The following is a 27860-nucleotide window of genomic DNA, read 5'->3' on the forward strand; positions in this document are numbered from 1 at the left end:
TAGTTTAGGCAGCTTCAGCATCAGCCTGCACAACAACACTTTCTAAATACAAACTGCAAAGTGTTGAAGGTTGCCCACCCCGATGCACGTCAAAGTTTCTCAATTGCAAAAAAAAACAGTGGTTGGAGATATCAGAATTTTATTGTTTTTCTTTCTTCACAGAAGCAACGTGTTTTCACGGGTTACTCAAAATAACGACGCATTCAGAAAACAAACAGTGGCTGGAGATATCAGAGTTATTTTATTGCTTTTCCTTCTTCACAGAAGCAACCCGTTTTCAAAGTTTACTTCACATCCAGACTTGCTATGAAAACAGTGCTTTGCTTGCCTTTGCGATGCCATTAACCACCCAACTATTCATTCGCTTTCCACTTTGCACCCTCAGTCCTACTTTTTCTCCTGCCGAAGGTGTTCGTCATCCTCCGGGTTGTACACGCTGACCGTAAACAGGCCGGCCTCCGTTCCGTACTTGTTGCGCACCACCAAGGCGTACTTGCCGGAGTCGGCTCGGGTGACGGAAGTGATGGCGATGCTGGCGTACTTGCCGTGCTCGAACTTGAGCAGGTAGCGCTCGTCGCTCACCAGCTCTCGCTCGTTCTTGGTCCAGCTCACCTCGGGCGTGGGGTCGCCCCACACGTTGCCGGTCAGATTAAGAGACTTGGGGAGGGAAAAAAAAAGTCAAGTGAGGAATGGAGGTAATGTAATAGGAAAGAAGTCGGATTAGTTTACCTTGCCCTCTTGGATTGCAACCACATCTGGCAGACCTCCAATGACACGAGCGCGATCTTTATCAAAAACAAAAGATGGGATACTTTGTTTGGTATTTGTTTATGTCCTTGGTCCAGTATTTATAATAATATTTCCATTTCTCTGATAGATGATGCCATGCTTCTCATTAATTGCGGAATAAATGAAAGCTGTAGCCCAAACGGACGGGGGGGTAATGGATGGTCATACCAGAAAGCAAACAATATATCATCACCTTTCCCCACTGAAATGAATTGAAATGTAGTTAATCCCTCATAAACCCCAGGCCTCACCCAAACATTTGTGTAATTTGTTTTTAAGGTAAATAGTATTTGCGGGTATATTAAAAAATGAAAGTTGATGTTTTTGAGAAAATTCCAGAAAGATGGTGGCCACTTATCACATGGCTACTAACAATTATACTGTATAATTTTTTTTAGCGTTCACGAAGGACGACTACTTTTATTGCGGCTGATTGAAGAGCTGAGACGTCTCCGGGTCTATCTGGATGTCTGCGTTATACTGCCCCCATGTGGCCAAGGCGGACACATCCGAAGAGGCAGCACAATGGCAAAACCTCTTCCGTGACGTCATGACCCTATGTTTTCAGTTAAGGTCCAATATTATAGAGCGCTCTGCCTATTTTTGGAATACAAAAGTATTTGGGACGCGCTTCCGTAACTCAAAGCGTTATGAAGAGAAGATGCCACAAGCTCAACTTACTTTTCTCTGCGATGGCTGCCGCCCTATAGAAGGAAACAAAAGAGAGAGCGAGTCAATCTCAGTAGTGCCTTGAAAGAATTAAAAAAATGTGGGCCACGGCAGTCTGAAAGTACTCAGAGGATGTTACTTTCAGTTCAGGCCACATGGAATCATTTATTTGCACATGATGTTTGTTTACTCACTTGAGCCTTTGGAATTCCTCAAATGCTCTCTCCCACACTGCACGAGGGGATGACGCGCACACATGAATCAAACCGTATCCAATAACAAATAACCAGAAACTTACATTTGAAACGAGAAGAAAAAAAGTCACCTTGTCCAGACAGTTCAAACACGCGCTTGACACCGTCCTTGCCGTCGAAAAGGTCAACGGTGTATTTGCCCTTGTCCTTCTCGGTGGGGTCGTTGATCTTGACCCACAGCTGCTCGCCCGTCACTCCCGCCTTCACGCGCTCTGAAGCAGCAATCTTGGCGTCCCTTTGGTGGAGCAGGAACAAAATAATCATTTGGAAACGTTGCTCTGTTGTGTTAGCTTAACGATGCGTTTGGTGAGAGATTATTTCATAACATTTGGCCTTTGCGCAAAGACTCCACTGGATGAATGCTAACACGCTAGCATTAGCGGTCACTCAGGCAGATGGACAAGGACTGTACTTATTGTCCTGTATTCAACTACCATTGAGTTGATCAAATGCAAACATGCTAACAGTGGGCATACAAACAGAGTAGAGAAAGCACCGAGGCTCACGAATACAGATTCTGCATCCAACTCTGTCATCTGGTCCTATTTTTCACGGGAATTGACACAATGCTAACAATTGTAGAACGTATAGCGATGTACAGTTCATGTATAGCAACGGAGCAACCTGGGCAAAGAAAGCATTCTAACTTTCACTCGATTCAGGTTCAGCGAGACAAAATTCTACGTACACAAGACCTACGCCCGAGTCATCACATTGGGAGTGTCAATTCAAGGAGAGGCGCGTTCAAATGTTAAATCTGCTACGGCCGTACTTGTGCAGCCAGTTGACGCGCTGGTCCTCGTGGTAGTACGTGACATCGGAGGAGAGGATGATGCCGTGTTCGGTGCTGGTGACTTGGATTTGAGAGGAGGAGTTGGCTGGAATCAAATAACGTAGAACAAGCATTTACCATAGCTGATCATACTACACGCACGCTTCTTGTGTGTGCACTCACCAATCACCCTGAATAATTCGTTCATAACAGCCTGGTAACCTTGAGAGAAACACAGAGAAGGATCAGGAAGTGGTTTTTGGGAAAGAATTTGTGAGCTCTCCTCCCGTGCAAAAGCCACCGGCTCTCGTTGCACTCTGTCAGTGGATGTTGAGACAATGTGAAACCTGAGATGGTTCCACGGTGCCCCGTAAATGATGGCGATACGTGACCACGCCATCCGGCAATTTTACAGCATATCACAAGAGATCAGAAAACAAGCCCGAGATTCACAGTAGCCTGTTTCAGCACGGAAGACACCACAACGATTAGGTGAACTGGTTGGGGAAAAAAACTAAATCCAATATGGCAGCATTCAAGCTATGTCATTATTTGGAGACTTTAGCCTTTTGACAGGGAGTCAAGATGCCATTGACAAATGTACATATGAATGAATATAGAAAAAGAATGCAAAAACGGAGGGGGGGGGGATCGACATGAGTTAGACACAAATATTAGAAAAAACGAACAATGGGGAAAAAAATGTCATCCACGGAAATTTACATGAGAAGGTTTAGTGAGCGCAATGTGGCGTTCCCGTGTGTGATCTTACCTTCATTGGTAAGATCGAACCTGCTCTTGTCTTGGCCTCTCTCGTCCCTCAGGTACACTTCGTAGATGCCCGCGTCACTCTTGGAAATCTGAGGGGCAAAAGCGTTTGCGTTAGAGAGGTCACAGCGGCGTCCATTGACGAAGCGCGCGTCTTCGATAACCGCACAGTCGGCCCAACAGACAAAGGCAAATGTGGCAGACGTGACGAGGCAAACGATGGAACGGTAGCGTGGAGTAAAGGAAAAAAAGCCAGCTGGTGCAGACTTTGGGTCTTGGCGGCGGCGGCGGCGGCGAAACGTCCTCGGCGGGCGGCTCGCTCTCTTGGCTTTGTGCCCGCGTGTCCTGTTTGCTAACCCACTGCGAATTAAGACACACAAGCACATTAATGGCAACAAAGAGCGACACACCGTGGATGAGAACGTGACGTGTTGACAACAGTGTTCATGATGAAATAGAAGGGCACAGACCACAAACTCACGTCCATGATAAAATGCACAACACGGACAAAGGTAGCCGTTTTCAGTAAGAAATGATGGCGATGGAATGGTAAGAAGGCTTCATAGAAATAGAAAATAAAGAGAGCAAAATGATGCTGAATGCACTCATCCCTGTTGAGCGTGGAGATGACTTTCCACACCTGGCATGACTCTCACGGGTTAGACTCTTTGTCGATGTTTGTTGTTTATTGGCCGTGGATTTGCGCTATTTGTGGGTCAGCCTGGCCCCCCCATCGCCTCGCGAATGAATAATAGGTGTCCCCTGCGTCTGCATTTTCACATGAAGGTGTTCTTTTTGTCCACTCGGGGTCTCCATCCTCACATTCTACAGCACTAAATGTTATTTCCAAAAAGGCGGGGCCTGTCCTGCTGAGTTACGAGCGAGTCGGCAAATGAAAATGTAGAGTTGGCTGACTGTTCACTGGCTCGACTCTGTGTTGAGTGACGGAGTCAGTCGCGGCCGACGGCGGCTCGATCGAAAGCGCAGTCGCGGCTCCGTTTAGCCATGACCGCCCGTGGAGGGTTTAGCATTTCTTTGAACTGGTGGCGGGAGGCGACTGTCAATGAAATGAGCGAATGTCGTCTACTTTACGGTGTACGTGTAACTTTAAGATTCCAAAGAGTGGCCGGCGTGATGATTTGCACTAAAAGCAGCTTCGTCTTATGCGTTGGACAGCCTAGCATGAAAGATACAGCCAGACAAAATGGCAGCACGTGGCCCCGCGGCAGCCGACCTTTCCGATATTAAAGGTCAGCGCGTCGTCCTTCTTCTCCAGCTTCTTGGCGGCCTCGTCACGCTCGCCGATGGAGAGGCTGTCCTTGTACCAGATGATCTCCGTGTCCGCCTTCATGTTTGCCGCCTGCGGAGAGAAACCAAGTCACAAAATGATTTGTTCACTCCTTGCTCACTTTTTTTCGGTGTTTTTGTTGTTGTTGTCTTTACCGTGCACTGCAGCAGCACGTCGCACTGCGGCGTGATGGTGAAGTCCAGGTACTTGATAAAGTGAGGACCTGTGGAGGTAAACGTGTCACATAAACACAGCGGTGTGCATATGAGGGCGTACGAGAGGAATGGCTTGGCACCTTGTTTCCTGAGCCATTCCGCTCTCTCAAACTGCGACTTCTTCTGCAGCGCCTTGAACTCTGCACATGGGAAAATGGTTTCAAAAGAAGACAAGAAAGATTTGCAAAAACGACTGCTTATCGTGAACCGCGCTGAATTGAACTCGGCGCCGGCCGCCACCACACAAGCAGTGGGTTTGCGCTGGCAAGTTTGCGGCGCAGTACCTTCTCCAATGAGCACCAGACTGGTGGCGCCCTTTGCTTTGCCGTCGACCAAATTGAAGGTGTACGTTCCCTCGTCGGCTACTTCCAGGGAGTCCATGAACATTTCCATGATGCCGGTGTTCTTGTCAAAGTTCATGGTGTATTTCTGGAGAGCGGCAAAATGAACCAGCGTTGAAATCTGAGTTCACGGAAGACACGGGGTTGGGTGGGGGGGCCATACACAATTAGGTTTGGCTCTTACCTTTCCTTGCTGAACGATGGCATCGTTAAAAACGTATTCTACTTGACAGTCCTTGCTGCAATTCTCCACCTGAGTCCAGAAGCGCACCCGGCCCTTCTCTTGCAAGTCCATGGCCATTTCGTTCTTAAAGGGAATAACTGAGCACCAACAAAGATGAAGAAGACTGACGATCAGAGACACGGCGTGCCCCTTCTTATTACTTTTCATTCGGTAGCTTTTGACTTTAGTTATTGCGGCATATTCACCGGGGAACTTGTGGTCGTGGCTGATGTCCAGCAGATGCATCAGACCTGTCGACGACATCAAGAGCAGAAGAAAGAAGCGATGTTCCTCAGAGCACGGAGCCGCCACTTTCCATTTTTTCCCCAAGCGCCCGACAAAGAGCAAGTGCAATTAGGGACGCGGCTCACCTTCCTCTGTGAGCTGATAGCTGGATGAGACCCCCTCCATATTGGTGACCACGCAGGAGAAATTGCCCAGATCCTCCGGGGAGGGGTCGTTAAAGATGGCTCTGGTCCTGGAAAATTGAGGACGCAGAGTAAGAAGCTGACGAGAGGTAGCCGACCGCGATCGACTGGCTGTTTTTGGAGCCCACCTTTCCACCGCAGTACACTCAGAGGTCCGGTGTCATACATTGATGGATCCGGTACAGAACCTTGCGGCACACCTTTGAAAAGTGGAAATGGATGCCTACCTGCCCTTCTCTTCGATGATGGTCAGTCTGGTGGGGTCCGTGATGGGCTGGTAATCCTTAGCCCAAACAAACTGGCAGCCCTCAATCATTTCGGGACACTCGTAGACCATGGAGATCACGCCGTCGTCATCAACGTCCACGTACATCTCCTTGGTACCTGAGGGCACAGTCAATGGAAAGACTTTGGAACTGGAGTGTCATATTTTTGGTTGGGGGCTGGCGGGCAACTGTTTTATCTTCTTTCCCTTCAAGGTTTACCGTAAATGTGCAATTACATTTGATTCTAGTAGGACATGCCCCCCCCCAACACCGCAGAAAGGCCTGTTCAGTCTTCATTTTTAAACATTGGAACAACTTTTCATTCCATTTTGAAATGAGTATATGTTGTGTGATTTGTAATTGATGAAACAAAAAAACTTTGATTTTCATTTTGAATGCTGTAAAATTTGATATCAAATGACATATTTTGCACCATTTCATTTGATTATTTGTTTGCTATTAAATGAAATGTTCAATAACATATTTTGATTCTTTGGCTCATTTTTTAATCTTTTTTTTTTTTTTGGTGTAAGTTTCAATTTGATTTCAGGTTAAGTGTTGTTTAAATGTGTGTGTGTGGACACAATCCACTTGGAATTGTGATTTTCCCCAATGTCGCAATTGCACTCACCGGGGCGTGTCTGGGCCAGGACGGGACCCAAGACCGCGGAAGGATTCCCCACACCCGCCAGGTTTTGAGCGCGCACGCGGAAGACGTAAGATGTAGCAGCCTGTAGCCCGCTCACCTGAATCCACAAGCACACTCGTGAGGAGCTTCTCTCCTTTCCTTTCCTTTCCAAATGCATCGACTAAGTGCTCCTCACTTTCATGAACGTGGACTTGTTGGCCTTCTCGTGGGCGGCCATCCAGCCTTCCTCCCCATCCGACGCCTTCTTGAAGTCCAAATAGTAGCCGTTGACGGGAGAGCGGCCGTCGAACGAAGGCGGCTCCCACAGGATCACCATGGAGGAGTCCCGCACCTCCAGAACGTGAAGACCGACGGGAGCGTCTTGGAAAAGGACACTTTTAAGGACACTTTGCACGGATACGGTCCACCGTTTTCAGAGCCGTCCGCTTTCAGTCGGTCACGGGGGTATTTTATATTGTCGCGCATTTGTCGCACCGTTCACTACGAATGCATGAAACCAATGAAGACATGTCGTAAGTTCATATAACGCCGTCCTTGTTGTCCGTACCGCCGATTTAAAAGCAACGGGGAAAGTTGGGCGTTTTTGTGGCGCCCCCGCGGCCGTCTACCTGGCACGGTCAGGGTCCACTCGTGGCACTCCAAAGCAGCACTGGGCACCGAGCCGTCGCTCACGCCTGCCACGTTCGCGGCGCGCACCTGGAATTGGTAAACCGCGTTCTCCCGCAGGTTCTCCACCTGAGCGGAAACGGAGGCGGATGAGCGCCGCGTGAAAACGGAGCGGCCGAAACGGGCCGGGCCCTTGAGCTCGCCTTATAGGAGGTGGCGGTCACGGCGCGGAGGTTGAGCTCACGCCACTTGCCGACCGCGCGGCCCTTCACGGTCCGGCAGTCCACAAAGTATCCTCTGATGTCGGCTCCTCCGTTGTCGCTGGGCTCGCTCCAGCCCAGCACCATGGTGTCCCTGTGAGCCTCCAGCAGGCGTACGTCGGTTGGCATCGCGGGGACGGCTGAGACATAGAACGCCATTTGAAGGGATCAAGTGCCGTAATTCATATGCTACAAACGCAATATTCATCACAATGCCATGTTTAGACCGGCGTGTTTAGGGCCACGCGGAACATAACGTGGTGAACATTTGGGACTTGACTTCCCCTTTAAGACTGAGTGCGACTTGTATGAAGCTCACGCTGTTTCTTTTTCATGCTTAATAATGTGGAATTTCAACAACAAAAAACAAGGAGGAGGACAGTCACAGCACATGAACTCAAAAAGAGAAGAACGTATTCTGGTCTATTAAAAGTCGATGAAATTGGAGCGCCGGTGGTGAGAGAGAAAGAAAGACTTAAAAGGTGAGTGAAATAAAAGAATACCAGCGGGGAGACTCACAAATGGCCGCCCGCACCAGCTCTGGCTGCGAAGCGGCGGAACTCAAGCTGTAGCCGGCGGCGTTGACCGCCTTCACTCGGAACACGCACGTCGTCTCACTGGTGAGGCCATGACACACGAACCTGAACACCGGCCACAAACCAACAATTCAAAAGTGTGAGTAGAAGCGTGTGTGTATCTTTTTTTTCTTGTTACATGAATAGTTTTTTTTTCCTGTAGCATACGGCTAGATTAGGATTTTTCATAATAATGAGCTTCAGTCTTCAAGATGTCACCTTTTTCCTCATCATATCTCAAGAGTACAGCATATCGTTTTGCTTGGAAAATGTTGTTGGACTCAATTCTGCTAAGATTACGGTTTTTACACAAAAAAAAAGCAACAAAACCATCTATCCATGCATCCATTTTCTGAACCACGAGTCTCATGATTTTTTGGACATTTTTGCCACGGGGAGCGTGCCTTTTCATTGGAAGATGACAACTGGCGTTTTCAAAGGCCAAATACTTGATTTTTGTCGTACTTCAACGAGGCTAACTTCATTTCATAGCATACGAATGACGAAAATGAAGATCGGGTGTCCCGACACTTTGGCTCAAACCATCTCTAGATTGTTTGTAGCACATTCATTGCCCTCTGGCCAAAGTGTTTCACCTGGTCTGCTCGACGGGCCTGTTGTTACACGGGATCCACACGTCGGTGCCCACCACGCTGTATTCGATGTAGTAGCCCACCGGGTTCTTGACATCCTCGGAGGGCGCCCAGGAGACCACCACGGAGGTGCCGGTGTTCCTGGTGGCCACGGGCGTGCCCGGCGAAGACGGCGGCTCTATCCGGGAAGCACGGCGGTGAGGTGACCACCGTTGACGTCGCTCTGAATGTTTGTAGGATGCGCGGCCCTCTCACCGAGAAGGTCTCCCGCGGTGATGTAGCCGGTGGCTTGGGAGGCCTCGCCCACGCCGGCGGAGTTGCAGCAGCGCACGCGGAAGCTGTACGATTTCCCTTCGCTCAGGTCGAACAGGGCAAAGCGGGGAGACTTGACGGGCATGCCGGCGTTCACCCTCTGCCACGTGTCGGAGCCTGAAACGCACTGAGGAAAATAGCGGCCGGCGGCTACTTTGAAGGACTTTGTTTGGGCGCTATGACAACCGCATTCTGCTAAGTGCAATCTTAGTGAAACGACAAATATTCTCAAAAGACTCCTATCTTTTTTTTTATATATACCGCTGTACTGTAAAGATTTAGTTTCATTTCTTATAGAAATTCTACCCCCACAAAAAAAAAAAGACTGCTCTGTCACTTCCACAAATCATAACTTCAATTTTGTTCCATTTCCTTGAAACGATGACTATTCTATATATGATTCCATATGATATATTCTCATGGGACTTTTTTTTCTCTGCAAATAAGTGTTTGTCACCTTCTCAATGTAATACATGACTCCTTCGTGACCCCTTTGGATGGGGGGGTTCCAGGCTAGCACCACGTAGCTCTTGGTGGCCTCGGTAACCACGACCTCGGTGGGTTCTCCGGGGACCACTCCGACTGGGGGTACACGTCACGCACATGATGAGGATGGAATACACTTTGACAAGTTATATGGAAAAAAAAAAATCATCATCATAATTGACAGTGCAATCATCCATAAAGTCTTCACAGTCTTCACGTTTGTTTTTTTCACATTTCACGTTGTACTTGCATTACTTGATTTTTTACTTGATTTAAAAAAAAAAACCCTCACAGTGCCATTTTTGTGTCGAAATCGAATACGACTACAGTATTATTTTGGCGCCCTCTTCTGGCACCTTGATGCCAGGGAATTATATTGAAGTGAGTTGAGGAGTTTCATTTAGACAAAAGTTGTGGCATCTGTAAGTGATTTTTAGGGTGAGCGAGGCATCGCTTCCTCGCACATTTTTGCAATTGGCAAATGTGAAAAAAAAAAAAGGAAGGAACTGGGAAGACACCCCGGTTGCATTGCATTTGAGTCCATAAGCTCATACCGGTGTGATCCTCTTCTGTGAACTTGATCATGCCAGTCCAAGGGGCAGAAGGTCCTGCAGGGGTGGGGGTGGACCACAAACAGTTTGAGAAGTTGACTTCAATCGAAGCTCCTCTATTGTTCCTCACCGAGAAGGCGGGCCCTGTCGAAGGGATCCATGGCGACCACCTCGTCGGAGATGCGCGACGGGCGGCTCACCCCCGCCTTATTGAGGGCCGTCACCCTGAACACGTAAGAGCGGCCCTCCACCAGGCCCGTGACGGGGAAGCGGGCGTACTTGACCGGTGTGTCGTTACACTGCGCCCAGTGGTGCGTTCCCACCTCGCACCTGACCAGAAAGAGAAAAACAACAATCGCATGGAGTGGAAAGAACGTCCTCAGATGCAGCGCCGTACTTTCATGCTTTCATGCCATTCAATTGAAAGGACCGCTGCCGCCGCCGACGCTTTTCCTTGGCAGGCCGATCTGAACCAACTATGGGCCGGTGAAGCCCTTTGAAACTCTCTTGCGATGAAGGACAACGAATCCACTCGACTTCCCCGGACATAGTTTGGGATGGGCGCTTGTGCCCGAAGCCCAAAAATAAAGACGTAAAAATAGCCAAATGACGGCGACCATCTGGAGGCGCTCGTCAAACGGGTGCGCTCCATTTCTCAGGCCGGCGCTTTCTTTGGCATCGGGACGGACGCGGAGGACCGATCCAGCTACCTCTCGACGTGGTAGCCCAGGATGGGGCCGCCGCCCTCCACGGCGGGCTGCTTCCAGGTCACCACCACATAGTCTTTGTTGACGTCGTGGCAGCGCACATCCAGGGGGGCCACGGGGACCCCCTCCACCTCCACGTCGGCATCTGGAGGAGGGAAAACAAACGTGAGCGCTCACGTTTCTAAATCCGCCGTCGGACCTACTTCTTCAACCGCCGTGTTGAAAAGTCTCGGGATGCAAACCTCGGGCCCGTTTCTCACCGAGCAGCAAAGATTTGCCGGCGTTTGCGTACGGCCCGAATGTTGTTTTTTTTCGTCGGGCTTCGTTCAAGGTTGCCAAAATGCGCCAAGATGTCGGCAAAGACTCTTTAAACACACCCACCTCTGACAAAGACGTAGGCGGAGTGGGCGTCGTAGCCGGACTGGGTGATGACACGCATGGTGTACAAGCCCTCGTCTTCCTTGTTGAGATGGACCAGCGTAAGGGTGGCGCGCTGTCCGGCCCACTGCGCGTGCACCCATTGCGACGCCTTCAGCGGCGCGCCTACGAGCGAGCAGAGTCAAAAGATTGCTTCCGATTGAACGCTGACCCCAAAAGTGGCTCCGCTCACCGTCTTTGTACCACACCACTTGGGGCGTGTAGTTCTTGACGGCGGGATACACGATAACGGTGCAACCCAGGCTCAGCGTCTCCCCCTCGTGGCCGCACGCCACTTTGAATTTGTCCAGGATGGTGGTCTGGAACGTGACACCGCGGTGGGAGCCGAAGCCGTCTGCGATGCAGGAAACGCTTTTGCAGCATACTCGGAAAATTCATCAAAGGTCATGTGAATAAAGATCGTGCTTTTTTTTTTTAACGTAACGATCTTTCCCCAAAATATCACGGTAATGATTATTAAGCTGTAAGTGGGATTGACTCACCAGGTTGGCTCACAGTCAGATCTCTTTCCTCATCGTGGAAGCCTGCAAACGAGAACAACATCAAAGTTTGATTCTTCCACTGGACAGATGAAATGCTCCTTGGGCGGGGTTTAAAAAGGGGGCGGGCCGTATGTGGCCATAGTTGGCCCGGCGCCGCTACAAAAGAAATGCAGATTTTTGACTGCAAAGTACTCACGTTTAACGACCACGGTGGCCACGCAGGACATTTCTCCTTTTACGTTGAGCGCAGACACCCGATAGGCGGCCGTGTCGAGGAAGTCGCAGCTGGAGGCGGGGGTGGGCAAAAAGGAAACCAAATTCATCTTCGCCCCACATGAACACAAAAGTTATATATTTTTGGAAGGGGAGGGTGTGTGTGTGTGTGGGGGGGGGGGGGGGGTGTCAACGAGGCTTGGCGATGACCTACTTTTTGATCTCCAGGTAGTGCATGTTGTAATTGCTCTCCACGGTGTACTTCTCGGGGTGTGCCTTGGCATCAATCAGCACGTTGTTTTTGTACCTCGAATGGCGCACAAACACACGACAAGCCTTTACTGTAGATTCAAACTGGAGCAGTTCACTTCTCTTTAGCCTTACATGATGACAATTGAAAATACTAATAGCGGTACTTCAGCATGCAAATGCCCCCAGTGTGGGACAAATAAAGGTCATCTTATCCTGATCTTACCAGGCAACCCTCGGTCTGGGCCACCCGGCCACGGCGCAGTGCAGCCTGATGGTCTGGCCCTCCCAAACGGTCTGTCCACGGGGCTTGGTGGTCATCTCCGGGGGGTGCATGAGACTATCCGGGTTCATTTTCTTGCGGAACTCCGTCCACTCATCCAACTGCGGCCGCGCATCCAGAGATTGGCATTAGGATAACGAATGCAGTAAAGATTCTTTTTGGAAAAAAATGGATGACTCACAGTCCTATTGAGTTGCACGCGCTCGGCCGACTCTCGGATGCGTGTGAACCTGCTCTTTTTCTCCACCTTAACCTCCGTCGCCTCCCGGGCCTCGCGGACAAACAGGTTCCTCATGGCCACGTAGTTGATGCCCTCCTCGGTGTCGTCCTCCTCGCGGGCCTCCATCAACCCGCGCACCTCTTCGTGGCTTCACAATGGAAACGGAATTTTCACACAAATCCCGGGACACGTCTCAATTCGGCTGGTCACAAAAAGGTCTGGGCTACGGAGCCTTTCGGCCGGCACTCACTTGGCTCTGAAAATCGGAATCACATAGCCGATGACTTCCTTGTCCAAGTCGGTGGCCAGGTAGGTGCGCTTGGCTCGCTTGGGTAGCGGACTCAACGACTTGACCGCCCGCTGCAGAGCCTTCTCGTCGGACTTTGCGGTGGTTTTCATGCTTGGAAGTCACATAGAAAACAGTGGACTGTGCAGTCGTGCCTTCTGTAAAAACGCTTGTGCTCAGGGCACTCGTATCTCAAATCCTCTTTTGCCAATCAAATGAATGGAAATGCCCGTAATCTGTTCCAGTGTGCCCCCCCCCCCCTCCGAAACCGAAATTTGATACAAATGATTGCTAAGCACGTCAAGGGCGGGACTTTGCATTGCTAACATGAAATGAAACCAACTTTCCTAAGGCAAAGCACGCAAGCCACCACTGTCATTTATGGATACGTGTTCACGATGCACTCGGGAAGCGCGGCGAGGGAGTCTTGAGCACACGTGCCTCCCAGTTCCGAAGTTTGGCCTTTGCCGGGACCGACTCGAACTCACCCAAGACTTGAATGAGCGCTATGGAAAAATGGATGGATTTGACCTTCGGTGGCAATGCGCGCCATTGGCTTCCTGTTGTCGTGCTCCGCGCCAGTCTCTTTATTAGAATGACTGAAATGCGCATCTGTTTTTTTGAGGGCGTCTGGCATGCGCGCCATGTGTCTTTTGGCACCGAATGTAAAAATGAAAGATGTATTCCAGTCCACCTAAGCCTGAATCCGAACACCATTTGCTTATGGGCTTATAAATACGTAACAGGATAACACAAAGAAAGATATGACTTCAACCGGAGGCCAGGGCTGTTGCGGGCATTTTCATACTGCGTGGGGAGTTTGGTCATACCAACATACAAGGTCATAGGCTTGAATTGATCCGAGTTACTGATGACTTGCTAGCGTTATGCTTCGTAACGGTGTTCAAGCAGCTAATTCTACAGGCCGTGTGTGGCGGCTTTTCTGCCGAAATGCAAACTTTTCTCTTTCAAGTCCCACGTTAAGGTCAGCTTTGCAGATGCCGTGTCTGCTGCGCAAGCGGTGTGCGTCATGATCCTGGTCATTAAGTCTCTTGCCGAAATAAACAAACTCGGCAGATACGCTAACCTCCACCATTAAAACAAATTTAAAAGCAACAATGAAAGCTTGTCAGAGACCCGATGTGCTCGAAAAAAAACAAGTGAAGACTTTCTTTTGACCACTGTTATCAAAATTCAAGGAAGGTCCCTTCAGCGCCATGAAGTGAAGTGTCCCGAGTCGGCCTTCCCAAATAGCACAGCCGGTCATGAATGTATCCGGCGGTGCTCGACTCCAGCTCAAATTCCTTCCCTGACCTCTTTATAGAAACGGTGCCACACTTGCTGCGTGAAGGACACGACAATACGTGTTGACTTATGTTGTGTGAGGAACAAGTGCACATGACACAACTAGCAATGATGCTGCAGCTAGCTGCTCAGATGGAGATTTCCTATCAGACTTTTTTTGGGGGGGGGGGGGGGGGGGGATCAAAACTAACTGCTGAATTTGAGCTAAAACAAGAGCACTTCTCTGCTATTGAAAAATGACCGGCCATTGATAAGTGTAGCTCATATTGGCTATTATCAGTGCTGCAGATCTCATACCCAAGGTATCTGAACCCACCGAGTTTAGCCGTCTTTTAAATCCCCCAAAAAAGTTCCTGGGACAGTAATCTTGAAGAGTCTTCTTTTGGGATCTGTACAATGACCTTGTCTACATATTGTGAGAAGGTCTGTCTACATGTGTTGCAGTACCATTTGTGTTGGGCTATCCGTTGCAACACCACCGTCGCTTACCGGTGGGTCGTGGTCTTGGAAGTGGAGAAGGACTGCTTGCCGACGGATGACTTGGTGCTCAAGTGACTGCTGCTTTCATATCCATGCTGATGACGCTGCTGCTGTCGATGATGATGATGATGATGGCGATAAACCTCCTTCTGATGCTCCTCCTTGCGATGCTGCAGCTGCTGCTCCTTCTGTGACACTTGCACCGATCCTGACATCTTGGGTGCCGCTCCGCAATGTCACACACTTTACGTCTGGACCAGCTCTGCCTCAAAAAAAACAACCAAAAAACATTATCGCTACCATCACAGATGCATTTATGACCAATGCATATTGGTTGATGACCATCCTATTTATTGATTTATTATCACACGGGTTGTTTTGTTGTCTATTGGAGCCCTTTGTTTGCTGTTCTTTAATATGGGAATTCATTGATTAACTTGCATTCATATTTTTGAGGAGGTTTCCGTGTCATTTTGCAGGTGTTGGAAGGTACAACTAATCCTAACTACATCATTCCTAAAGTACTTTAACTTATACCTAGTGGGATGAAATCATTCAAATAAGTCAGGGAAAAAAGATCAAATAAACAAATAAAATTGTCATAAAAATAACCACAAAACAGAAAACACAAGTGTCTTGTTACAAGCAAAAGTTAATCAAATAACAACAAGCAATTTAAACGTGGATATATTGATGAAAAAAAAAAACAAATAATGATTATGTTATATATATATATATATATATATATATATATATATATATGTGTGTGTGTGTGTGTGTGTGTGTGTGTGTGTGTGTGCGCGTGTGTGTGTGTGTGTGTGTGTAAAAGAGAGATGTTATGAGAACCGTGTCTGTGGTCATCTCCACAAAACATCTCCTGATTCAACTCTTGCTCACCTTGTTTTCATGCTTCCCACTCTCCAGAATTAGATCAGGGTGATATTCCTAATGCATGCCGTTGTGCCCATTCATCCATCATTTCACTTTGGCATCAGTACAATAATTCATGTGTGCTGTATTTCTTTTTTTCCAATGTCATTTCAAAACAACGCAACATGTAGCCTCTACCTGAACTAGGGCGGCATGTTAACATTCCCAATAAATTGCATATCAATGGAACACGAAGCAGCTCGAGGAGCCTTCTCGTTTCATTATTACACAACCAGACACGCAAACTACTCATTCATAGAATAGACAGGATTTACCGCAATCAAGTCTCCAAGAATCCCAACAGTGGATAAATACGAGGCGTTAAAAATGTCAACTCAAGTAAATCCAGGACGAGGGGTGACAAGCAGGACTGAGGGCCAGTGGACAAGAGTGGTCCGCAGACCAAATATAATACTGCTACTCTGCAGAACGCACAAGGCGCCCTCGGGACCTTTTAAGGTTGGGCCACATTTAAATTTAGATCACAAGAAGAAGGAGAGCTCCTTGAATGACCCTACCACACTCGAACTATTCGCTCGCTGCAACTTCTGTGTCTTTTACGGTACGCGTGTTATCGTCCCAAAATATGGACCTTCATTGTCTTTTTTTAAGTCGTATTTTATTTCGGGGGGCGAACCCACGTGGAAAAAAAAGCTTGAAAGTGCGTTTAGAAACTACCTTCACTGGTAATCAGATCGCTTTTCGCGCTCGTAGTGACGCATACTATTTAAATACATGTACAGTATATATATATTTTTGGACTTAATCAGATGCACGAGATGTTTGACCGTGACTTACCGGCCATGTTTCTCTGCCAAAACCTTAACACTGCCGTCTGTTGGCTGAAGAGCTGTGACAACTTCTTTCACCTGTCGGCGGTTTCCAACTTCCAGTGCTATCTTAAAAGCGAACAGACCCCCCCCCCCCCCACCCCCAAGAATTGCCGTATTCAACGGAGAATGCCAATGCAAAGAGTTTATCGTCAAGGGCGCATCATTTAAGACATTTTAATACTAAACGTCCCTGTTTCTTCATTATAATTCAACCTGATGGTAAGATAGCAAGTGCAAGTTGAGGGGTTCGTTGTTTTTCAGCAAGAAAGATCCGTGAGAACATCCGTGATCCAGAAAAATACTGTTATTTTAGGATACATATTTGGATGTACAGTATTTGTAAAAACACGAGTTGTAGCTAGGTTCTCTTTGTATCAGAAATTTTTGAGCGAGCAATCCAGGGTAATATTTCTGGTGAGCGTCTCGAAGCGTGATTGAGTTTAGGGAAATGACGTGACCGTACAATTGATTTCCAGATACCACCACCGACTCGTTAATTGTATTTACGGACTAACAAGAAACAAACTAATCGGGACCGTAACTCCGGTACATTTGTTGCCATGTCAACTTGCTGCCACCTTGCGTCTACTCGGGGTATTGTGCCACCGGGCAAAGCCTGTCGGGTCTACCTGAAGTCGCGCGATATGAGAACGAACGAGATCCCGCGCCTCCCTTTCTCGCGGAACTCTCAGCAAGATGGTAGGTTCGAACTCATCACTAAGCTGTTTTCGAAACAATCCAAATGCATCTGACTCCCCCCAACAACGTTGGGGACAAACGGATGTACCGTTCGATTGCGTGAAGCCATTAACAACCCCTCAGTCTTAAATGGTCTTCGTTCATGTTGGCGAAATATGTTCACTGGCTGTTGGTTACGTGACTCCCCGTGCTAGGCTAACTGCTAGCTTAGCTACGGTCGTTCGTAACGAGCCCGTGTCTGCTTTGGGTTTAGTTCGGGGACTGTCTATACATTTCCGTCATGCACTGATCAGCAAATGAAATTCCTACTTATAAACTCGTTTGAGTGAATCTGACGTTTCGTTTCTCTTCTTCCAGGCGGATGCCGAGATCAAGAAGAAGCGTACCTTCAGGAAATTCACCTACAGGGGCGTTGATCTGGACCAGCTTCTGGACATGTCCTAGTAAGTTGGACGCCGCAAGAACTTTTGAATGTCGTGGTTTGTGCACCTTTGCCTTCTGGTCCTACGCTTGGCTGTATAATTTCCTCCCCGGAAAGGAAGTAATGGTACCTCGACTTCGAAGCGAGATGGGTGACGCTATGCTCGCTGGTCTCCATTTATTTGCGTAGCCATGGGGAAAATGTAGCGCTCGTCGGTGGCTGCAAATCACGCCAAGCAACAATTGGACAGATTGAATGAATCAAGAAATAAAAGCGGACAATGCTTTGCTTCAAGCTGTTTGTCGCCATACCAGTCGAAGTGTGCGGTCAAACTAAACCTCAAACAACCACATAACTGCGTCATACGAAAATAATAATAATTAGCTGTCTTGATGCTGAAACACAATGTAAAACACCACAGACGAGTTAGCCAGACTATCTAGAGTTCAAAGGTTGTGGACAGGCGAGATTGATTTCCCCCTTTAGATTCTACAGATCATTTTCAAAAGTTAAATTGAAAATCGGTGGGGGGGGGGGTCCTCTGGGATCAAAATGAACTAGAATGGAAACTCCCAAACGATTCTCAGACCGTTGACGCCACGCACCCCCACCTCTCTCCTTCCTCGCGCAGCGAGCAGTTGATGCAGCTGTACTGCGCCCGTCAGCGGAGGAGGCTGAACCGTGGCTTGCGGCGTAAGCAGCAGTCGCTCCTGAAGCGTCTGCGCAAGGCCAAGAAGGAAGCTCCGCCCATGGAGAAGCCCGAGGTGGTGAAGACCCACCTGAGGGACATGGTCATCTTGCCCGAGATGGTCGGCTCCATGGTTGGCGTCTACAACGGGAAGACCTTCAACCAGGTTGAGATCAAGGTGAGTGCTTCAATGCAGATGTCTGATTGAGTGGCGGTGACGCGGCGAACGAGCGGCGAGCGCGCCCGCCTCACAGTGCAGAGGTGCGGGGTGCGAGCCTCAATTAATGGAGCGATGATTGCGTGGTCCTAATTGAATTTCAACCGTGCAAAGATGCCGGTTCCAAATGAAACCGCAGGGATGTCTGCAGATGCCTGCCAAAATGTGCACACTTTGTTGAAATTGTCTTGTCCAATTGTCCAATGTGGAAAAAGGAGCCTCTTTCCTCACTGCCCGTCCTTGACCTTACTGCATTTGTCATATGACTAAAGGAAGTGTTTTTGTCCCCACAGCCCGAGATGTGTGGGCACTACTTGGGCGAGTTCTCAATCACCTACAAGCCGGTCAAGCACGGTCGTCCTGGTATCGGAGCCACGCACTCTTCCCGTTTCATCCCTCTGAAGTAAAAGGGCCGGATGCTTTGTATAAATAAAAACAAAAAAATGTGTACTCCACCAAACCTGTCTGCTTGACTTCTTGATTCATATTCCAAAGGTTCATTGATTGCCCGCCTCGAGGAATATTGGCCTTCTGAAAGATATTTTGCATTGTACACGCTTGTAAGAGGGGTTTAGGGACAGACATTTGGTTAATGTATGTGAGCGCGAGCAAACGCGTGAACGGATTGGTGTGACGGCGAGTGAGCGAAAGCCATCACCTGAGTGAAGGGAACGCCATCCCGCCCCATCCCCCTGATCCCCGACCTCAACCGTCACTTCTTCGGCACGTTGCCAGCGTTCACGTGGCACTCGCACCCCCTAGTGGCCAATTCATAACGGCCACTTGAATTGGTCAGAACTTTTCCGCGATTGTTCCTTAGCGGACATGAGATTTTTCACTCAAATCATCCGCACCTTGAATCGTCTTTCCCACTTGAAATAAAATGAAAGGAAAGTTCATTCGTCGTTATTCGTAACTTTGGGACTTTTCACGAGTTTGACTGTAGCTTCGTGGCCGGGTTGAGACGACAAGGCCATCCTACAAGGAATTGGGTTGACCTTCTCAATTTCCTTCCATGTTTCACCGTCACGAATGGGGACCGTTCATTCTCTGCGGGTGTGCCCCGGAATGTCTCGATGTCATTCCTGGTTACGTGTCTGTCTTTCCCGAACGTGACTTTTGACTTGGATTCATCGTTTCTCCACTTAATTATCCGCTACACGAGCTTCAAAGGACACGCCGACAGGGAATTGACGTAAGCAACCTCAAACAAGTGGCATGATCATTTTCCATGTAGAAAAGTAGTTGACAAGTGTTTTGGTTTGTACCCCCCGCCCCCCTCCCTAAGGAACGGCGTCATCGCGATTGAGACAAGTGTCATGGGAATGAGATGCTTTGAAATGCCATCTCCCAATTAGAGTCTGTCGCTTGACTGCCTCGCGTCCACATGCACGCGCAGGCGCTCAGGGAGCCGGGCTGAGCAGGCCAACGCGCATGCACTGGCGGGTTGATTTAACCGGCGTGCACCGCGGGTCGGACGCGCGCCGGGGAATAAGCCCTTAATAGCCCGAAGACTCTGAGGAGAAAGCCACCCCGTCCTCACGCAACTCCTCAAGTAGAAGGAGCGCGCGCTTTTTCTTTTTGCTTTTTCTCGATGATTTAGGAACGTTTGGACGCGCGTCGCCGGACGGCGCGGGCAAGTTCTCTTCCCTTGCGGTCTTGCCACGTCGCGGGGCCCGTTACGCGGGGGGGGGGCGTCAACTCGGACGCGCGTGGAATGACAGCGGCGCTCGTCGCGAGGCAAGATGCCGCCCAAGAAAAAGGTACAAATAGTCGATGCGTTGCAACGGGAAGTGTGGCGGAGCGCGCCATCTGTTGCGCCGGCCGCTAATCCCCGCGCGGGGCCCTTCAACTCCGCTCGAGCGGCCGGTGTGCGCCGGCGCGCGCGCGGACGGACAAGGAGTCACGTCATCTCTTCGTCCCGAACCGCTAGTTGATGGAGCCTATGAAGTCCATGCTTCCGATGGCTGCCGATTAGGAACCGCAGCAATTGTTTTTCAGGATGCGACGGGGAAATAGGATGACGTACTTTGGGTGACATTTCAGCGTGTCGGGGGGGGAAAAAAGTTGGCAGCGTGTCTTTGCCTGGCCTGGCGTCGGCAACCTCTTTTAAGCCTCTTACGTGGTCTTTGCGCTTGGATACATGCTCTCCTTATCAGGGTGGGAAGCGGGGCAACGATATGGCTCGTTCCAATGGCAATGCTGTGCTCTCCTACCTGACTCTGAAACATTCGGGCTTTTACGTCAAGTGCCACGACGCGGCTATCGGGTCGACTGCTTTTTGAGGTTTTCTCCTTAAGTTCACCAATCATCTTTTGACCGTGCTGCACCCCATCCCCCCCCCCCCCAATTCGTTTCATCAGCAAAATATCCACTTGAAACGTCAAATCTTCCTGACTCGACAAAAAAACGTAACATGCATACACGACAGTGGTCAATGTGAGGACGGCGACGCCCAGTGGACAAACATAATCCCTGCACCTCGTCGACTTGCATTTGTATTTTATCCTTGAGGCTTGAGGGCTTACTTTACTCCATTGACATTGCACGCTTGCAAAAATCCGTGCCATTTGTAGATATACAGTATATATTTTTTGCAAGCCAGCTTGCTCAACATTTATTCAGCGCGCCTCTCTCCATTGCTCGAGATGTACGCTTTTTATCAAAGGAAGCGTCTCCATAGAACGCGCGCAGCTGACCGGGCTCGAAGTTCAAGATAAAAATATTAACGGCCGGCGCACAGCTATTGTACGTCTGTACTCATGGCTGAAATGGAGTCGTTGTCGCTCTCTCTCTTTTTAAATCCCGGATTGGGATTGATCTTAATCTCTTCACTGTGACACAATCATGACCCAGAGCGCAAGAGAGGGCCTTTATTTGGGAAGCGTCTGGATGTTATCATTTTTTAAACCTTTCATCATCTACAGCATGGGCTGATTGGAGCTAAAGCTTTTCGGAATTGTACTTGAGTACGTTATTTCATCGTGTCTCGCAGGCAATGGGTTTGGGACGTGTCAAGACGTGCGAATGTCAGCGGCCAACCTGGCGGGAAATAGGTCGCGAGAGAGCTCCTCCGCGGCCAATCGCAATTGATTGCGGAGGAGCGCCAGAGAAAATGATGTCTTTGTATCTGGGGGATAATGGCAGAGGAAAGACCGTTTGTCAAACTTCTCAAAAAGCGCCGGCTTCCGTCCATCGATTCGGCCGCGACGTCGCGTGCGCCTTCTTGGCCGGGTGACTTTGGCCCCCCGGGGGTGCCGGGCCAGCAGATGTCTGGAGCGGAGTAAACGGACTGCCGCCTCGGGGGCGCCTGAAAGACGCTTCTTTGAATGCAGCTGTGCCCTCTTTCAGGGAGAGCGTCACGATTCGGACGCGGCCGAGGAGAGAAACGCCCAAGTTCAGTTGGAGAAAGCCAAGGTATGTCACACCCACTGCACTGCGGCCTTCGGTCACTCCCTTGGTCTTTGCGTGAAGGAGAATTGCAATTCATTCCCCCAAAAATCTTCATCCATCCATCCATGTCCACAGTACCGGCCCGTGGCCTTCGCCGTGCGCTGCAACTTCTCCTACACGCCGGCAGATGACGACAACGTGCCGGTGCCGGGCCGGGCCATCACCTTTGAGGCCCGGGATTTCCTCCACATCAAAGAGGTTACAAACACTTGTTATGTTGTTTGTTTTTCCTGCTGCTACGGCGGTGCCTTGGGATAGGAGTTTAATTCGCTCTTAACTCGGAGCGCCCGTATCTCAAATCATCGTTGCCCTTTGCAATGAATGGGAATGAGATTCTTCCGCTCCGCTAAGCCATAAAAGAAAACTTCCATTTTCCGAACCGCTTGATCCTCACTAGGGTTGCGGGGGGTGTCGGAGCATATCCCAGCTGTCTTTGGGCAGTAGGCGGGGGTAAAAGAAATCTTGGCACGTGTTTTTAATACAAAAAAACCAATTGCGCCCCGTCATATTACACGTGCGCATATCCATCATGAAATACATCAATGACAGAATTAAATATAGCAATACAGAATCAAACCGTTTTTCTTCATCGGTCGTGCCGCTCATTCTGGTACGCCGACCCCGGCCACCTGGGAGCAGAGAGACAGGCGAACGGCGATATGGATTTGAAGTAGCGTCGTCTCGGCTCCTCTCGATGCGGCAGTCATATTAGTCATTCTTTGTAAAGAATAGATATATGTCTGTAGTTTTTCGACATGTGTTGCAGCACCATTTGTCTTCAAATCTCCATTGCTTCAAGCAGGAGCGTCCAAAGTCGGTCCTCAAGGGCCGCCGTCCGGCCTGTTTTGCAGCTCTCCAAGGAGCGACGCACCTGAATCAAATCCTCAAGATGCTTCGAATGGCGCTTCGGAGCTGGCCGATGAGCCGATGGTCTGCATCGGGTGCGTCGCGGCCGGGAGAGCTGCAAAACAGGCGGGAAAGTGGCCCTCCGGGGCCGGAGCTGCGCACGCCTGGCTTCAAGGGTAACACCGCCACATACTGGCGATGCTAATTCTTTGCCTTTGTGTGCGTATGGAGACAGCGGAGGCTACGTTTGCTTTCACAACCCGATGTTAAGTTGATGTATCGTTTGGCGTTAGCATTCATCTCCCAGTTGAAATCAACCAATTGATATCAGCCAAGAGTCCGCTTCTTGTAAAGTGACTTGGGCGACCTGCCGCCATCCGTGCCTCGTATCTGACGTTTGCGCTCACGGCGGCGCCGCTCACTGCGTTCACAGAAATGTAACAACGAATGGTGGATCGGCCGGCCCGTGAAGGAGGACGCTGCGGTGGGCTTTATCCCCAGTCCGGTCAACCTGGAGACCATCCTGATCAGGAGAGAAGTCCAGGCCAGGAAGGCGGCCAAGGCCTTAGCCAAGTACGACCCGAGTCGACTTTCAAAGTGCCGTGGAATCGACTCCAATCAAATGTCCATCGTTTCAGCAAAGCGTCGTCGCAAATGGCTCACGACATGAACGCCAAGAAATACACGCCTCCATCGCAAGGTGAGAACGGAGGCTCGGTGGATGTCGGCTGTGCTGACGCGGTGACTCCGTGTAATTGTGCGCTCGCCGTCTTCTTCAACAGCCAGCCAGCAGGTGAAAAAGAAGCCGGTGAGTCCGCTGCTTTTCTTGAAAGACGTCCGCCGAGCGGTGCGCGGCGGTCACATTTTCCACGGCCGCGTCATCTCCCAATCTGGTGGGAAATTTTGACCACTGGCAAATCACAAGAAGATAAGATAAGATAAGATGAGATCTCCTTTATTTGTCCCACACTGGGGAAATGTACAGCCTCCAGCAGCAAGAATGTGGGTAGAAAGAAGAAAAAACAAACAGACACCGTTCAATGAAGTGCAATAGAAATACAAAACGGATAAGTAGCGACTATGATTGATAGGGTCCATTTTTATCAGGAGTCTGGCCAACTATCAACAGCAGACTAGAAAAAAGAGTACAACAGCACCACAGCGCGCGCACGCACGTACGGAAGCCGCAAATGAATCAGGATAGGTCAAATGGAAAAATGGCTCCTTCCTCCTTTGCGGCTAAACCTGAGTGGCATCGCGTGGCGGCGTTTCCAATCCAATCCCGTCCCAGCGTGTGTTTCTATTGGGGCGCAGGGGGAGCAGGTGTCCATGTACGACGTGGTGCCGACCATGCGGCCCGTGGTTCTCATGGGACCGTCGCTGAAAGGCTTGGAGGTGAGACCGACCCTTGAAAATGGAGTCTTTTAGCCCCCCCCCCACGCGCATCCTTGGAGAGCTTTGACCCGAATGGCCTTTCCTTTCCTTCCAGGTGACAGACATGATGCAAAAAGCCCTTTTTGACTTTTTGAAACATCGATTTGAAGGCAGGTCAGTGAAACGTGACGGCGTTCACGCTTGGAATAAAAGCATACATGCCTCCTTCGAGGTCCGTTGGTGTCCGTCCCTCGGCGCTCTTGATTGATCGCAACGGTCACATCTTACGCAATATGGATATTAATGATGAATGATTACGATTTCTTTCCCGCAGAATCACAATCACGCGGGTGACAGCGGACATCTCCCTGGCGAAGCGCTCCATACTTAACAACCCGGGGAAAAAAGCCTTAATTGACCGCACCAACACCCGTTCCAATTTAGGTACAGTCTTCCTTTTCTACTCGGGTTGGCCACGTCTCAATGTAACGCTACTCCTAAATCATGTGATGTACCGGTACTGTCTTTCTCTTTTTTTTTGCTCACAGATGCTGCTGGTATGTCCACAAACGCATTTGCATACAATCGCTGTTTGAATGCTCCATCCGTCATCCGGGCGCTCCTAAAATGCCACGTTTGTTCCTGCACAAAGTGAACGCCGCTATCTACGTTGCAATCGGCACAGTACGCGCTCGGAGGGCTCGTTCGGAAAAATAACACCGCAACCTTGTCAACCTTTGCATCGTTCAGCGAGGAGAACTGTAGGTTAGCGACCGAGCCGTAAGTCACGTCTTGGACGCGCTCGTGCCGTTGCAGCCCAGATCCAGGGGGAGGTGGAACGCATCTTTGAACTGGCTCGCAGTTTACAGCTGGTGGTGCTGGACGCGGACACCGTCAACCACCCGTTGCAGGTGTCCAAGACCTCCCTGGCGCCCATCCTCGTCTACGTCAAGATTTCCTCTCCGAAGGTAAACTCCGTCACCGATTGTCAATCATCAACGCCGCGTACGAAAAGCAAATGGATGAAGCGCCGCTGTACTTCAACAACATTATTGAATAGCATTTCCACTTATTTCAAATCAAAGACATCATTTGACATCGGAGTGTGTGTGTGTGTGTGTGGTCAAGAATGAAACTCGTATCTCGAGGCACCCGCACAAATGCATTTACTTTTTCTACAGGTATTGACCAGGCTGATCAAGACCAGGGGAAAGTCTCAAACCAAACACCTCAACGTTCAGCTGGTAGCTGCAGACAAGCTTGCCCAGTGTCCGCCGGTGAGCGCCATCTTTTGGCCAAATAGGAGTATGCCATAGGTCTCGGTAAAATTGCAAGTATCGGTAATTCTTGGCTATACTCATTGAATAAAACGTGACGTGGCAATTGGAATGCAAAAGCAGAGGTGAGACCGAAGCTACAGGAAGCACATTGGGCGTGGGCTATTTAAATGGAATGCCATTTGGCTAATTTTTCTGAGAGGATAAAGAATATATACCTGGGAGTACTAATATATTACCTGTGTTGCACCACTGTTTGTGTGTACAATTCTGTTTAATCTAAAAGTGTAACCGGAACGCTTAAAATGTTAGCATGTGATGTCAGTTTGTCAGCATGAAGCGAAGCAGATTTTCCAAAGACAAACCTATGTTGTTCTTTTCAAGACAAATGGTGTAATTCCTCCAGTTTTATGTTTTTTGGCGTTCACCTCTCGGTCTCTCCCTAGGAAATGTTCGACGTCATCTTGGACGAGAATCAGCTGACGGACGCCTGCGAGCACATCGCCGACTATCTGGAGTCGTACTGGAGGGCCACGCACCCGCCGGAAATGGAGCCCACCAACGAGCTGGTGGCAAGGCTCGCCGAGAACACGCTGCCCATCGGTCCCGCCGTCGCGCCGGTGGGTTATACTTGAGGGCGCGCGTGCCCGTGCGGTGTCATTTGGTCTCATAACATATCCCGCCCATTCTCGATCTGACACGCTCTGCTATAAATACAGTAGACGTGCTTCGATATTCATGTTTTTTTTGCTTCCGTTCATTCATCTCGCATCTGATTTCTCCCCATCATCCTACTCTTCCGCTGGAAAGTGACATTTTCCGGTGAGTAACCAATCCTCCCCTGCGCCAAACAGAAATGACAAGGGAAAAAAAGGTGGTACAGTAGGGATGAACTGTGAAGCGGATGTGCTAAGCACTCATCCAACCCACCGTGCCGCCCTGAATAATGATATTGATTTGTACTTGTCATTTGTATTCTTCGAGCAGTTTTATTTGAAATATACAAAAACGGCCTCGTCGTGTTTGAAGAATGAATTCAGAGTACTAATGATGATCATCAATCGCATTTATGTGTGCGAAAATGATGTTGCCGTTGACTTTGCCAGGACGAGCAACAGGGCAAGAAGCCGGCCGGGTCCAAGAGGAAGGGTCCCGACGACAACCCGTCCGGTCAGGAGCCCCCCTCTTCGGCCCAGCGGAAACCCGACGAGGGTCGACGAGAGGATGACGAGGAGGAGCGTCTCCTATGTAGCGAAACCAAGCGAGCCCAGCACTCTCACCACCACCGCCATCATCACCACCACCACCACCACCGCAGGACGGAGGCCATTCACACCCACAAGCCTGAAGAAGAAGAGGAGGAGGAGGAGCCGCAGGAGAATGGACGCTCTCGCCACCATCATAACCATCATCATCATAATCGCCGCGACGATGACTACGAGCGCCGCAGGCCGCGCCAGCATTTCACGGCGGACCGCGACAACCGCCGCGGCAGAGGAAGCGAGCGAGAGGGAGAGGGACAAGGACCGAGGCAGAGACGCTAGGCTCAGCCACGGGGACTCGCATTTACACTAGTTTCTCCTCTGACTTTGTTGTCAACAATCGGATGGATATTTAGTATTGTATATTTGGAGCAATTTTTATGACGATGTGACTCACGTTCCACTTTTGGTACAAACGGAGGAGTTATCTCATGAAATCACTTTTCACGAGCGCAAAGTGGCTATGTGACATTTGTTGATAAATGGAGACGCTCTTTATAGACGCAATGTATTCTTATCTGTGGCCGTTGCACCCGATTAAAGGTTTCAGCAGCTTTTATGATCATTTTCAGTCTGTTGGTCTCGAACCCTGCCATCTGCCATGATTTCCATCTATTAATTTCTTTATTTTTGCCATGATGGATGATTGTCGAAATCGTATTCGCCTGTTCGATTGCATTGTCTGGTCGGCACTCGGCTCGTCGTGTCTGCCCAGCCCACGGCGCACACTGAGCATGCGCGGAAGTTCAACAGAAGCCCGCGAGTTTGCACTCGTCGGCGACTCCCCTCTCCAATACCAAGTCAAGCGGCTCTCCTGAACTCTTTCGACAGGTTGTTTGAGCGAAACGAACGTGAACCGCCGAGTATAAAATGACACATCGTGTCAGAATTGGCCTGCAAAGCGAAGAGGACGTGAACGGCGCATTCCACGGAGGAACGCCAAGTGGAGCGGTACGAAGAAACGACACGACCGACTTCGGAGAGCGGTCGGCAAAGCAAACCAAATGGAAGCTCGGCGTCCACCCGCGGCTCTTCGGCTCACAGGTAATGTGCGCAGCCAGTTGGAGGAAATATGGATAAGAGAAGAAATCCTTTATTAGTCTCGCAAAGGAGAAAGGTTATGAAAGGAAGAAGTAGAAGAAGAAAAAAGAG

At 49.6% G+C, this 27860-nt stretch overlaps 3 protein-coding genes across 3 annotated transcripts; 2 read left to right on the forward strand and 1 right to left on the reverse strand.

Moving 5' to 3' along the window:
* Positions 1-122: 122 nt before the first annotated feature.
* Positions 123-16067, reverse strand: myom1a (myomesin 1a (skelemin)). Its single transcript, XM_052088059.1, has 37 exons — positions 15914-16067; positions 14718-14970; positions 12888-13037; positions 12599-12785; positions 12361-12518; positions 12100-12192; positions 11869-11957; positions 11673-11714; positions 11363-11524; positions 11134-11295; positions 10756-10897; positions 10176-10375; positions 10049-10102; positions 9466-9590; positions 8952-9135; positions 8700-8874; positions 8048-8169; positions 7472-7668; positions 7271-7397; positions 6838-7022; positions 6645-6759; positions 5975-6131; positions 5691-5797; positions 5526-5570; positions 5281-5417; positions 5040-5184; positions 4836-4895; positions 4696-4763; positions 4487-4612; positions 3257-3344; positions 2668-2706; positions 2485-2590; positions 1784-1947; positions 1653-1689; positions 1471-1493; positions 730-785; positions 123-657 (listed from the first exon to the last, which is right to left on the reverse strand). The coding sequence occupies exons 2-37, from the start codon at positions 14921-14923 to the stop codon at positions 388-390; spliced, it is 4503 nt and encodes a 1500-aa protein (XP_051944019.1). The 5' UTR covers positions 14924-14970; positions 15914-16067; the 3' UTR covers positions 123-387.
* Positions 16068-17061: 994 nt separating this feature from the next.
* Positions 17062-18956, forward strand: rps15 (ribosomal protein S15). The gene is made up of 4 exons (XM_052088057.1): positions 17062-17170; positions 17528-17613; positions 18223-18457; positions 18790-18956. Exons 1-4 carry the CDS (start codon positions 17168-17170, stop codon positions 18901-18903), a joined length of 438 nt encoding a protein of 145 aa, XP_051944017.1. The 5' UTR covers positions 17062-17167; the 3' UTR covers positions 18904-18956.
* Positions 18957-19904: 948 nt separating this feature from the next.
* Positions 19905-27263, forward strand: cacnb2b (calcium channel, voltage-dependent, beta 2b). The gene is made up of 14 exons (XM_052088061.1): positions 19905-20259; positions 21848-21913; positions 22025-22147; positions 23229-23368; positions 23434-23495; positions 23578-23603; positions 24110-24190; positions 24285-24343; positions 24504-24613; positions 24718-24726; positions 24986-25137; positions 25351-25446; positions 25893-26066; positions 26553-27263. The coding sequence occupies exons 1-14, from the start codon at positions 20242-20244 to the stop codon at positions 26988-26990; spliced, it is 1554 nt and encodes a 517-aa protein (XP_051944021.1). The 5' UTR covers positions 19905-20241; the 3' UTR covers positions 26991-27263.
* Positions 27264-27860: the final 597 nt, after the last annotated feature.

Source organism: Hippocampus zosterae, chromosome 15 (genome assembly GCF_025434085.1).
Source record: "Hippocampus zosterae strain Florida chromosome 15, ASM2543408v3, whole genome shotgun sequence".
NCBI lineage: Eukaryota > Metazoa > Chordata > Actinopteri > Syngnathiformes > Syngnathidae > Hippocampus > Hippocampus zosterae.